The 14,179-nt window shown below is 34.4% G+C and overlaps 2 protein-coding genes across 3 annotated transcripts in view; both read right to left on the bottom strand.

Moving 5' to 3' along the window:
- The window catches only part of LOC117121878 (tyrosine-protein kinase FRK-like), an 18,107-nt gene extending 4,081 nt beyond the window's left edge, over positions 1-14,026 (bottom strand). Inside the window, exons 1-2 of one of the 2 annotated variants that reach the window (XM_033267264.1) lie at positions 13,921-14,026; positions 13,560-13,677 (exon numbers count right to left, since the gene is read on the bottom strand). In XM_033267264.1, the coding sequence (XP_033123155.1) occupies positions 13,560-13,677; positions 13,921-13,995 (193 nt within the window). In that variant the 5' untranslated portion in view covers positions 13,996-14,026. The remainder of the gene's footprint in view (positions 1-13,559; positions 13,678-13,920) is intronic. The other variant, XM_033267263.1, reaches the window with a different exon arrangement.
- The window catches only part of LOC117121874, a 63,215-nt gene continuing 63,035 nt past the window's right edge, over positions 14,000-14,179 (bottom strand). Inside the window, exon 39 of the mRNA XM_033267259.1 lies at positions 14,000-14,043. Within this exon, the coding sequence (XP_033123150.1) occupies positions 14,000-14,043 (44 nt within the window). The remainder of the gene's footprint in view (positions 14,044-14,179) is intronic.

Below are 14,179 nucleotides of genomic sequence, written 5' to 3'. Positions count from 1 at the left end.
TTATAGATCAATCTGCATTCACCGGAGACGATAAATTTCCAACAAATTTCATATCATATTTAATCAACGACTGTACAGAATGTGCTGGCAATTGATATATAATGCAATGCATGCTATAGCATTTTGTGATAATTAGGAACGAATTTGTGAAATAATAGGTTTTAAAAAGTGGACCTTTTGGAATTTTTTTTTTGGGGGGGGGTGGGTCCGCACCCTCTGCACCCCCTGCCTACGGGCCTACACCTGTCCTAGAGAAATAATAAAATTGTACATATACCCGGATTCTAAGAGCTGCCCTGAACATCGGTTGGCATGATAGAACTACAAACAAACTACTGTATGGCGCCCTACGAAAGGTCGGAGACAAGATAGCGTACAGGAGAATGACACTGGCAGGACACTGTCCTCGGCATCCAGAACTTTCGGTTAGCCAACTTATTTTCTAGGAGCCTAAACATGGTAGAGGGAGCAGAGGCAGACAAAAACTAACCTACATGAATTTACTTTAAAAAGATTCTGGTTTAGTGAACACAGATGAGCTAGCAGCCAGTATGCGGCACCGTGATGAATAGAGGATCCATGCAGGGCTCGGCTGTGGCCGCTAGCAGTAGTAGTAGTAGTAGCAGTAGTAGTAGTAGAGTAGTAGTTGCTGCGAAGCAGCCAATTCATATTCTTGACAGCAATTTGACCCCTGAAACGAGTGCCTAAGACGAATGAAAAGCGGAATTTCCTTCTTTCGTTCTGCCGGGTAAAATCAATTACTTTTTCAATCTACTCGTACCAACGTCCGCATGTCGCGCTAGCCTTCCTACTCTAGGCCTAGACTAGCTAGGATGGTATAGGCCTAGCCTTGAAGGGACGAAGGTCCCAATGAAAAACAACGTCGCTCTTTGATAGCTAACTTTGTCTATTTAACATCACAATAATTCATTATTAAACCTATAGTTGTTTTTTGAATTGTACTCCACAAATCTCAGCCGATACCTCACACAACTGACTAACGTCTCTATCTATTGTCGTGACGTCATGGCTCGCTGGCTCACACTTGTGATGTCTCGCACTTGTGATCAAATAACACGCTGACTCGCACTTTGGCAACACTCCTTGGCAGTCAACTCGCCCCTAGAAAACCCGCCCTTGGAAACTTGCCCCATAAAAAAAATGTACACTTCCTAGACCATGCAGTCTTCAAAATAAAAATTGTAATCTTTGGTAATCAACTACATTTTCCACATACATAGAAATTTTTGAAACTTTATTAAAAAAAACCTAAACCATAATTCACCACACTATAAACACTTTTTGACAAAAATGAAAAATTACGACCTTGTTACCCAATGAGAAGTGTTCTATAGACAATGGGTCGTGTCTCATATTATTTGTTATAGTTTCATTATTCATTATTTTCACTTGACTCGCATAAATAATTTTGTTCGAAGAACATTTATATGCAGTTGTACTTCGCAGCACTTCACTTGCAATTTGCAATTTCTAGTAGTAGTAGTAATAATAACAATAACAATAATAATAATAATAATAATAATAATGACTATGGTGATAATAATATATAATAATACTAATAATATTAAAAAGTGAAGAAAATTGTGCTAAAGGCGTAAAAGACTAGGCCTATAGTTAGGCCTAAGTTTTCCTGAATATTAATTAGATCCCTGATAAAAGATCATGAGAAATTTTTTGGCGCTTCTTTTTGACTACATAATGGTGATGTGATGATGATGAATTTTACTATATGAAAGTGTCATTTTTGGCAATCTAGATGTACTATTTCCTCAAATTGTCCGCACCTCAGCCCCAACCATGGTGAGGCTGAGGTGGTTGTGAAATTACGGCTTTCAAGTATGTCATACTAAAAGACAGTGTTTATAAACTTTATTTTCTATTGTACATCACACATATTAATAAGACCTCTATGGTTGCCGAAAATCTCTGATAAAAGATCAGGAGAAATTTGTTGGCGCTTCATTTTTACTAGGCCTATATAATAATGGTGATGTGATATGTTAAGCTACTAAAAGTGTCATTTTTAGTCGTTTAGAGGTACTATTTCCTCAAATTTTTGCACCTCGCCCCAACCTCATCAAATGTCCCCCTCCATCTTTTAAAATAGATCTGCACCCTTCCCTGAGTATGACATAAAACTCCATTGAGTCGGCACCTGACTCAGAGTATGACTTGGTGGCTGCTAGGCGAGGGTGCATAAATTTGTTTTAGTATGTGATCGGTTTTTCATGCTCATTTTTCATGATTATAACTGCAGTTGGATAAAGATCGTTTTGAGCAGTGGTGCATTCAAGGATCCCCCATCCCTGATTTTTTTTTAATGGAAAAAAAGAAAATTATATTTAAATTTAAGTCTGATAGTGTAATTTCTGGCCATTTAGAGGTGCCCTAATCATAAATTTTCTTACCTCAGCCCCAACCATGGTGGGCCTGAGTGGGTCGTTCCTAATTCTGTGAAATCCCTCCCTGGGTCACCTCTTTTTTGGAATTTCTAAATCTGCCACTGTTGAGTTATTATTGTTAGCCTTACTAATATTTATGATGTGTCTATTTTTCACTTTATCCTAGACTCAAAACAGTCCTGTAAAAACGTCCAGAGTGCGATGACCCTAGACCTCAGCCGTAGGGAGAGGACACCCCACCCCCACTCGGTACTAGGTACTTCGCATAACGGCTCCCACCCTTTCAAAATACTGGCTACGTCCCTGCTTTCGAATACTTTGTTTATTAGTGTTATGGCATATCCGATATAAACAAATTTTCACTAGTAGCTTTCGATCTGCTTTCTGGAGCACTTCTCTGTCTTTGTATGTCACCGATGGTGTAATGGGGACAAAATGCGATCTTTGATGTGGCCACGATGGTCTACTTCTTTAGTCCCCTAATCATAGACCAGCCCAGAGGATCATGGTAGATGTGCAACAAGTTATATGTTCCTTCAATACTGATGAAATGCTTTCCTACTGTCTTTATCTACATACATTCTCTTCAAAGTCAGTATTTCAGAAAAATACCTTTGTTAAAATTATCAAGATTGTATATTCTAAAGTGTTCTTTGTTGGTGAATTTATGGTATTGAGTGCGAAATCGATGTATTTTTAAAAATACTTCTCACTGCTCATTTTTCAAACAAAATAACTTTTGTAAGAATTCCTGAGACGCTGTTGTCCAGACATGAAGACAATAATTCGAATATGGTGAAATACGTGGATCACAAATCAATATTAAAATATTCCATGGTTTCGGTTTGTTATGGTACCGACGATTGTGAGTGTGAATGTTTAATGCTAACCTCTAGACGGTATATGCCTAAAAATTTAATGGACGCAAGACGCAACTCTCATAGTAAGACAATAGGTATTTAAATTCAAATAGGATACCGAAATAACCAGCTTGAAAAATAACGTATATTTCTTCGTTTCTAGATGTCGTCCTTCTGAGTAGGCTATAACCTATTTTCTCACAAATGGTCACAAAGCGCAAGTAACGCATGTTTTTGCTGGATTCTTAAATATACATTAGCCAATCAACTTACGGGGCCTTGGAGTTCAATAGAAAATAATTAAAATAAATAAATAAAATGATAAAATAAAAAAACAATACATGTAGTTACTGTGACTAGATGTCTATTGGGGCTCTTCACTTGCTATTTTTCTCAGTGCATTTTTTAAAGTAATATAATAAACTCGTGATTTATTTTCACACTTAATTTTAAAAATGCTCTGCGTTTTGGTGGCTTTTTATTTGACGAGAGGTTGTCTTTTGACCCCACCAGGGCCCTTTGTGGACTCTTTGTCCCTGTACTCAGAATAATTTTTTTGGCTTACATTCTATTATTGTATCTTGTATTTTAGAATTGCAAACTAATTAGAATATTTAGACATTAAACCGGTGATGAGCATACAATCATCCCTAATTCATTTGATTTAATGAGAATTATTATTAATAAATAGGGTGAGTTGTATATAACAAAGGTAAACGTTTCTTTACAATACAACAAAAAGAACAATTATAATTATACAAAGGCAAAATACTCTAATAGAAAATATAGGCCTAATACGGCTAGTGCGATCACCCTGTCGTTTGGAGCAATTCTTAGTAGCGACTGATATAATACTCTAACTGATTTTATAACAAGATTCAATACAAATAATTTCAAATAATGTTATTCAAATACATTGAACACATGCTTTATCTACATCTGCAAAAATGCACAAAACGCTCTGGGAAGGGGGACATTTTAGTCCCGCACCTTCACTAAAATAGTGCCACTCAATCTTCCCAGAGCCCTTCTGAGCACTCAGGACCCTACAACCATAACTTTCTTTTATAGTTCAAACAACGGGGAAAGGGTAGTTTACTGATTTTTGGAGTGTTAGAAATATGGAAGGTCACAACCAGCCTAATTATTCAGAATTTCGAATAGGCCTATATGTCCATCAAACATAGAACTGGAGTCATCATTTCTAATGCGTATAACGTTATAAAAAAAAAAACAACAATAATTCTATTTAGATTGTATTATTCAACTATTTTATATGTTACATTTATAATAATAATACCCAGATATTTATATAACGCCAATTCCAAACTGAATGATCAAAGGCGCTGAGCGTTATTACCCCAGGTCATTGGATAACATACAATGGCAAACCAGCACAATGTGCAAACCTCATCTGCTCCCTGAGTATTCTACCAACTTGCGCTACTTGTTTAGCTCACGAAACTATTCAATGCCACAACATCCTACCAGGTACCGTACCCATTTATCTCTGGGTAGAGAGAGACAAACGTATATAAAGTGCCTTGCTAAAGACACAAGCGACTTGCACAGCTTGAGTTTCAAAAATCCCTGACCTTAAGGGATGGAGTCCAAGATTTACTATACTTTCATTCTCGCTGGCCTACTTTAGCTTGACTTCACTAATGTGAGATAAAGACGTGATTTATATACAAACCCAAGTAGTTATCATGATATAATTATAACATTTTTATAATATCGAATTTCAGTTAAGCTAAGAAAATGTGTCTCAAATTTTACACATATTTAATGGAGGTTGGCCCCGGAAACACATAATCTACACCTGCAATAGTAGGTAAGATTAAAGCATCTAAGCTTGCAAAACCAAAGCGAATGAAACCACGCCATGCAGAAGCTTACATAATATGGGAAGATGAGGCCAACTTTGGAATACTCCACCAGAATTTCAACAGGACGCGACCAGTGTGACCACTGAGAAAAATCAAAATTCCCAAGATTGAGGCTAAAATATCCCAAGATCGCTTTTAAAATCCCAAGATTTGCAAAATATTAGTATATATAAATACAACTTAATTTGAAAGTCCAATTCCCTTTTCCAATGAATTATATAGGCCTACTGTGCAGTATTTTGTACTGTATAGGCCACGAAACAGTGTCTGGATTTTAGAGACCAGAAACTCGCTTTGTGTTGGAAGGGGAGGGGGCGGAGGCAGATTCTAGGGTGTGTGGACCCAGTGGCGTATCTAGGAGTCTTGAAGTGGAGAGGGTACATCTAGAAGTGTAGAGACACGGACCCTATTATTAGAAACTGTTGAAATTAAAATGCACCCAACAATCATTTCTAAATGATTACAAGATGACCAAGCATGTGAATGAATCAGTCTAAAATGATATTCAAAGATATTACATAGCAAACCGGTAATGTTTGTTTGTGTGTCTATTACACAGTATCACAAATGCATGTAAAAATTAATGGTCCTATAATTTGTTAAGAAAATGGACATTAAAATTCATACACCAATTTGTTTTCAAGCTATTTGTTTTCAATATTGTTGTAAAGTATAACGCTCGAAAATTTGATCTATGGGCAAACAACCGAAGGTTCTGAATTTTTACAAGCTGACCAAGCATGTTGCTGCATGATTAATGTTTATATGCGATCACTATTCAAACAGGTAACAGCTATTTAGACGTGGAACACCGTCACTCTGTCTTTGTTGGTGACGTTTTTCAGATGAAATTGTGAGTGTAAAGATTGTTTAGTGTAAATAGATAAGAAAAGTACATATAAATAATGCACATAAAATCAATTGTCGATGGAGAACGGCGTCAGCCATCTGATTAGTCCCCTATTAATAGTACCATATTTTAAATACTTCCACGAATTTTTTTTTATTAACATTGACTTACCTAATTCTTATATAGGCCTATAGTATAGTCCCAAATTCAGATGATACTAGATCATTGAGGCTATTTTAATTTGGCGGCAAGAACAAATTGAATGATTTTCTGTATTAAATTCTCTTATAATACTGAAAGATAAATAGGAACGCAGGTAGCAATGAATGGCTTTAATTGGGAAAGGGTGGGGTAGTTTGTTGAACTAACACTCCCCGCTACCGCCGGTCGGGGAAAAAATTAAATTTGTCGGGGGGATTGTTTTTTTTAAATTAAAATATACAGTAATACAATTTTGTGTTAATTATGGGATTCTTTATTTAAAAATGTCAGGAGTACTAGTTTATCTGTCTAGGGAACCAATCCCCTGACAGACACCAGTCCCCTGTTGGGGAAAAGCTGGCGCAACACTGCAACCAATACGATCGCAATAGCAAACAATATTTCGCACATACGGTAGCACTGCTCACACTAAACAGTTTCTAATCCTAGTTCTAATAAATGGTACCGTGCCTAAATGTCATGTCATATTTATTTATTCAACTGAACATACACTTTTGTTTCAGTGGCACACAACAATTTGGTGACAATTGTGTAATAATCGATTTGGTGACAATTGTGTTAATCAACATTTTTTCATATGGTTTTGATCATATGTAAGAAAAACATGTAAAAAAATAATTAATGTAAAATTAATATAACTGTATGATTTACCACAATGAATGCCGACTCGGAAAACAGTCTGATAAAGTCCACTGTTAATCATCTCATTGAAAATTCAAAAATGATACTATAATGTGAATTAATTATTACATTAAGATGATTACTATCATAAACCAGTAAAATAGGCAGACCTTTTAATTTTGTTTTGTTGCATCTGCTAGTTTATGTAAGCCTGAAACAAATGCCTCAGTGTATACATACATATTTTTTCCTCTATTTCAATCTCATTTGCTTTGTATTTGTTTTGATATGGACATTGTCTGAAAAAGAGAAATTGAAATAGTAATATTAGGCTAAAATGCAAAAAAAAAAATATAAATATACTTTACGTGATTTATTACGTTAGGCCTACCTTGTTTTGATGGATATGCTGCATTCCAAAACACACTTGCCGCGCGTAAGTACACAACCGAGCAAATGATATTTCCTCAATTTGGTTATCGTACGGCGGTTCTTCGGAAAGTGATAGTAGATATTTTGAGAGATCGGCATAAAGAGCAAACTCCATTAACACTGCAACTGGATCTACACACAAAACCCAATATAAAGAAATTAACAGAAATTACACTACAAAACGTATTAACAATAGTGCTAATAGTACAGTTTTTAGAGTAAATAAATTCTAAATGAAATTAAGTTTATCAGACTTACTTGCATATGACACGTCTTTGTTTTCCACTTCGTCCTAGTTAACAACCAATAAGAATCGTTCAATATCTATACATACCCCTGATGCTTGTTTAGCCAAGTAATCGGATAATGTATTCATGCCTTGGCAACAGTCTGATCATCCTTATTTTGTGTAACATTCTTTCCTTTTCCTTGACATTATGACCCTCCAAGTAAATAAAGTTGGAATATTGTTTTGAATATATTCCAATGTATTAATTTATTTGCCACAATTACCAATCCAGCAAAATCAAATTAGTAAAAGAAAAATAAAGAATCACATCAATAATTCTATCTTGCTAAATAAAAAATTAATGAATTTAAAAGGAAGTCGCAATAGGTACGGAAATGTTAAAGTAATTTATGAAAGTTCACTATTGTGTTCAGCAACACGGTCCAGTTATGCCTTTTAAACTAATTATAAAGTTTTAGTATGAGGATTGAAGTGGAGTGGTGGATTACTAGGTATATGCCAAGATGTAGCCCAGGTGTCTGTCTCATTAGATTTAAAACGAAAATTATGGAATTGAAAAACAAAGAAATATGGGATTGGACGGCAAGTATCTTACCTCTTAGAGTCTTAATTGCGACATTTGTTAGACCAAGACTAGGCACTCTACCTCTATACCACTATTAAGGGTACGGGGACACTTTCTGAGTGTGCCAAATGGTCGAATAACCCCTATTAAAGGAACACTTATTTTTGTTATCACTGTATCACAACAACTACAGCAGTCTCAAATAAGAAAAATTCATTCAATTTCATATTTTAACGCTGAAATGTAAACTTTATTTACTAGGGTAGTGTATAAGCCATTATTATTAACCATTAGTATCAGTATATTTTGGGTTGATTTATTTATGTATTCATTACCAATATTCTCATAAAATTTTATTATGATAACCACAGGCATGTGGAAATAATAGTCTACAGTAAGACATGGAAAAAGTACATAGAAAATTGAGACTAATGAAGCCGTACTTTACTCATGTTACCAATATTTCTATTATCTTTGAACATGCATCTATGTATTAAACATTAATTTGGATACGCCATTGTAAATCTATAATTATCTTCATGAAGCAGTGGTTCATGCTTTTACCAGTCAAAAGCAGCATAATATTAAATTGAAAATGAAATCGGTATAATAATATGAAAACGCAATAGCATCAAGGAATCTAAGAATATCTATTGTCATGATACAGTCAAAATTTGGATTCAGGTGCTTAAACATATGGTAGGTTAAATATATATAAAGATAAAAAAAATTGAAATATATTCAGTATTATATTAAGACATTTAACTTACAATATATCAAACAACAAAAAAAAGAGTAATGTATAAAACAAATAAGGAATACCTGTAAAAAGTCGATTATTGCGAGAAGCAATCATGACATATTTAATAATAATAATAATAAATTTTAGTCCCGCACTTTCACTAAAATAGTGCCACTCAACCTTCCCAGAGCCCTTCTAAGCACTCAGGATCCTACAGTCATATTTTTTTTAAATAATTCAACCAACGGGTAAAGGGTAGTTTACTGAGTTTTGAGTGTCAGAAATATGGAAGGTGAACCAGCCTAATTATTCAGAATTTTGAATATGTCCATCAAACATAGAATTGGAGTTATCATTTCTAATGCGTATAACGTTATAAAAAACAATGATTCTACCTGATTGTATTATTGAAATATTTTATATGTTACATTTATAATAATGATACCCAAATATTTATATAGCCCCAATTCCAAACTGAATGATCAAAGGCGCTGAGCATTATTAACACAGGTCACTGGATAACAACATCCTACCAGGTACCATGCTAGATAAAGTCCCTTGCTAAGGACACAAGCGCAGTGAAAGTTTCGAACCCCTGACTAAGGTTGGGAGTCTAAGTAAAGCAACAACCGATGCGCCAACCGTTTCTATATGTTCACAATGCTACGCAACAAACTATGATTTGATAATATTTATTTACTATACTTTCATTCTCGCTAGCCTACTTTAGCTTGACTTCACTAATGTGAGATAAAGACGTGATTTATATACAAACCCAAGTAGTTATCATGATATATAATATTATTATATAATATCGAATTTCGGTTAAGCTAAGAAAATGTTTTTCAAATGTTACATTAAAAGGAGGTTTTTGCCCCGGAAACATATAATCTATACCTGCAATAGTAGGTAAGATGGAAGCATCTACGCTTGCAACACCAAAGCGAATTGAAGGCTGTGTCAAACCAACTACTCTATACCCTCATTAGACCGTCGTTAGGAAGTCAAAATCCTCCTCGGATAGGTTGTTGGCGATGGAGGCGATACCGTATGTGGCTGAATGTATGATGACTGAGAAAAACAGTTGTTCTAGAGATTCCAATGTCGTTAGGAAGTCAAAACCCTCCTCGGATAGGTTATTGGCGATCGAGGCGATACTGTATGTATATGTATGTAAAAACAGCCGTTTTAGAGATTCCAGTGACATGACAATGTCTAGTCTAATTATGAGGCTTATAGAGAGGATTTTGGTTTTGGTCATGTGAGATAAAAGTCCTGCTGCTCTGTCACAGAAATTGACCAGAACTCTGGAAAGACAAGCATCTTAGTAACTAATCTATACACAACTCCACTAAAATAATTTGGCTCTGATTCTGATTATCTTCGCACCGCCTCTATGGCGGAATACTCTCCTCCGTCGTACGACGTTGTGTCAACGCTTTGTTCATTACTACTTATCACATTGTCGAGATCCTTGACCAGACATTCAAATGACGGTCTGCTCTCAGGTGTGCTATGCCAGCATGCATTCATAACTGAGTATCTGAAATCAAAATGTTAGGTAAAATGTTCATCATCAGTCATTATGGCATTAATTACCATATTTATGAGAATGAACGCTCCGAGGCGTTTATTGTTGAGAATGGTTTTTGAACGGGCGTTTATTCGGGGGAGGCGTTTATTTATTTATTTATATATTTTGTGTAAAATTGGTACGTCTGTACTCAAATAAATGCCTCTTAATTCTACTGAAAATGTTGAACACATAATTACCATCAAATGTGATATTTCGTGATCATAAAAAGAAAAAAAATGTAACTCTACTGGAGTAGAATATTAATAGACTGTGTTGAGTATTAAGTTTGTCCCATTAGATAATCTTCCAGTCATTTAGGAGGGCGTTTATTCGAATAAATGATAAATGCCTCGGGCCGAGGCGTTTATTCCAAATTAAGGCCCTAGAGGGGGTTTTTTCGAAGTGGGGGTTATTCAATACGGGGCGTTTATTCGAATAAATACAGTTTTATCTTTGCTACTAACATTATAAATATATCATCCTCCGTCTAATCGTATCATTATTACTCTCATCTCTCGGAAGGAGAGGTGAAGGGTACGACAATAGCGGGTGTCTGTATGCGTGCGAGAGATGGACCGCGGGTCTATCTACATAAATATGGCGCAACAGGGCGAGTGTTCGTAATCGCAGATTATCTTATTATCATCATCATCATAATATAGAATATCATTATCAACATAATTATCATGATCGTCACACTGCCCTGCTCTGAGAAAAGGCATTAAGTACATTTTTCAAAATTGAGATTTTTAGCTTATGTGACTCCTGAATGTCTAATCTATCACCCTATTTTATCAAATTTCCAAAAATATGTCTGGAAATATGAAATTTTATTTTAAAATTGGGCATTATCTGCAAATTTCACTATAAATACTCTGAGAAAAGGCATTATGTGCGCGAAGCCTTACATATATGCATTGAACGCTTGACTTCACGCAAGCCAGATATTAAGTAACCAATCAGATGCTAGTATAACGAATATCTAACTAATTAGCTTGGAATCCTTAGCAACTAATGCCTAGTTAGTAACTGCTTTATTTCGAAGAATACTCTGAGAAAGTGCATTTATCTGCTTTATATTTTACGGCGTTTATTTATAATTCTGTGATTAATGAGATACTTTTGCCGAAATGATGCAAGTTACAGCGCAAGACCTTTTTTAGAAGTCTTTTGGAAGAGTAAGTACAATATTGTATTTATTATGTTTCATACCTATTAAGTATTAAATTTAGATTATTATTATTATTTAGTAGTATTATTTTTTCTTTTATCGACATTGTATGTTTTGTATTGTGTTTATTATTATTATTATTATTATTAATTATTATTATTATTATTAGTATCACTGTTATTGTTACTATCATCATTATTATTACTCTTTCAGGCAACCAAGTGGTAAGCCAAAAATGGACAGACACAATTTTCGCCACCGAGATTGTGCTCCACTTCGAGGAAGGGACATTGAGTAATGCAATTGTGAAAGAAAAAGTGTAAATAACTATTTAAAAAATTGTAAAAGTCGGAGCATTGTAAATAAAACTTTTAAAATGTTTTGCACTCATTTGTATGTTGTATTGTACAGTATCATTATCATTGTAAAGATAATAGTTGCAATGTATATTATAACTTAATAAATATAAATTAATTAATCTTATATGTAAAATTAGCACACCATTTTTATATATACTTTTCTACTTGTTATTGTTATTTAACAAGTTATTATCAATAAACTTTGAATTTGAATTTATAATGCTTTGTCTATAATGGTAATGATTATGATGATGATGATGATGATGGTGTGGATGATTGATAATTGATGATGATAGTTTACGATCAGACTTTAAAATACTGGAAGAGATTTTGGCCTTTTGGCTCCATTTAATATCAAAATTGTTCCAGGATTTAAGAAAGGATGTAAGAAAGATTAAGTTTTTTATACTCCATGTTTGGCTTAGTAACTTAAAGGTTTGTATTAGTATGTCTACAAAATATAATTGAAGGTAGTATTTATTAGATAGGCTTATGTACGAGTACATGGTACCATTTTAGCACAACAAATTCTAATAAGCTCCGCTCTCAAACTATCACTGGTTTCGGGTGACCTCGGTACTGAAGCCTCTACAAACGTATGGTTAATGGAAAATTTACAATGAACCTAGAAAATAAACCACCATACTTACAATTCGTCGGAGCAGTTTTCGGGTTTTGTCAGCCGCAAACCTCCAATTACTTCCTCGACAATTGTGTTAATCGACATTTTTTCATATGGTTTTGATCCTGTTTAAAAAAAAAACATGTAAAAAAATAATAAATGTAATATTAATATAACCATATGATTTACCACAATGAAAATAAGCTTGCCTTTTCAAAATATATTGTGTGTTTTAATCCTTCGATATAATTTTTGTATTTAAGATTAGGATTTTTAAAATGTTTAATCCTCTCTCTCGTTACAGCGGAATTTTGATGGATTATCCGAGGAGCAGTTTTTCTTATTCTTCTTCCTTATGATTTGGTCCTGGATTGGTAGCTGCCAACGTTAAATTGAACCTTCTCAATGTTTTATAAATAATTATTTTTAATGCTTTTCTGTAGAAGCGGTTGGCGCATCGGTTGTGGCTTGGACTCCCAACCTCGCGGTCGGGGGTTCGAAACTCTCGCTGTGTCAGGGGTTCGAAACTCTCACTGTGCAAATCGCTTGTGTCCTTGGGCAAGCCACTTTATCGGTTGCCTCTCTCCGCCCAGGCGTACAAGTAGGTTCCAACGCAACTGCACTGATTACTAGCCGCAATATTATATAATATAATATAATTTAGTGTTCAATGTGTTCCATATATGTTTGATCCAAGTTTATATAATACTTTCTGAAATGATTCAGAAGAAGCATGTTGCGTGGTGGACGCGAAGTAGCAAAGATTAATATATAATATTATATATACATGTAGGCACATTTTTACAGTATTAGTATTAATTTCATTGTATATTAATAATATAAATGCAATTATTTTATATTCATTGAGGAGACTATTATTTATTATTTATAGATTATTTATTTGAATTTCATTTTCATTTGTTTCAGAACAAATAATGTAAGTGCATAATAAAATTCATAACATCTGTGTAATTTACCTAGAGTTAGTATCTCCCACATCAGCACTCCGAAAGACCAAACGTCGGACTTCATGGAAAATAATCGCTTATTGGTACTCAGTCCCTCCACTGCCGTCCAGCGTACAGCTAGTTGAATCTAAGAAAAAACATGTTACAAAATGATTACAATAAGTAAATAAACATGTCTGCCTATGCCGAGTGTATAACTGTTAGGGCCTATCAAATAATTTTTTCTAGTGTTATTAAATTCAGCGTAGTAAAGATGTAATCCCAGATTCATTAACTCATAAATAAATGTTGAGGTCGCATAATAGTTAATCAACCTATTATACGTATATATGTATAGGTACGCCAAAGAAAATATACTTTTATTGCCTACTTTTTCTGTCTCAACGAATGTACCATCGATGTCTGCTTCAACTGCTCTTCCAAAGTCTGTGATTTTGCAAACCATGTTGTCACCAACCAAGATATTTCTTGCTCCAAGATTTCTGTGGATGATCTGCAAGAAATGTATAGATATTGTAATAATAATATTGATACTGAATTTAACAGTCATTAATATTTATAATAGGCTTAATCAATTCTGTCTTTTAACTGCGATTTTGATGAATAAAAAACGGTATACGTATAACAAT

This window comes from Anneissia japonica, unplaced genomic scaffold (genome assembly GCF_011630105.1).
Source record: "Anneissia japonica isolate Jap-2015-1 unplaced genomic scaffold, ASM1163010v1 scaffold1929_len197191_cov155, whole genome shotgun sequence".
NCBI lineage: Eukaryota > Metazoa > Echinodermata > Crinoidea > Comatulida > Comatulidae > Anneissia > Anneissia japonica.
The sequence above is the reverse complement of the archived record's forward strand: the minus strand, read 5'-3'. Positions and strand labels throughout refer to the sequence as shown.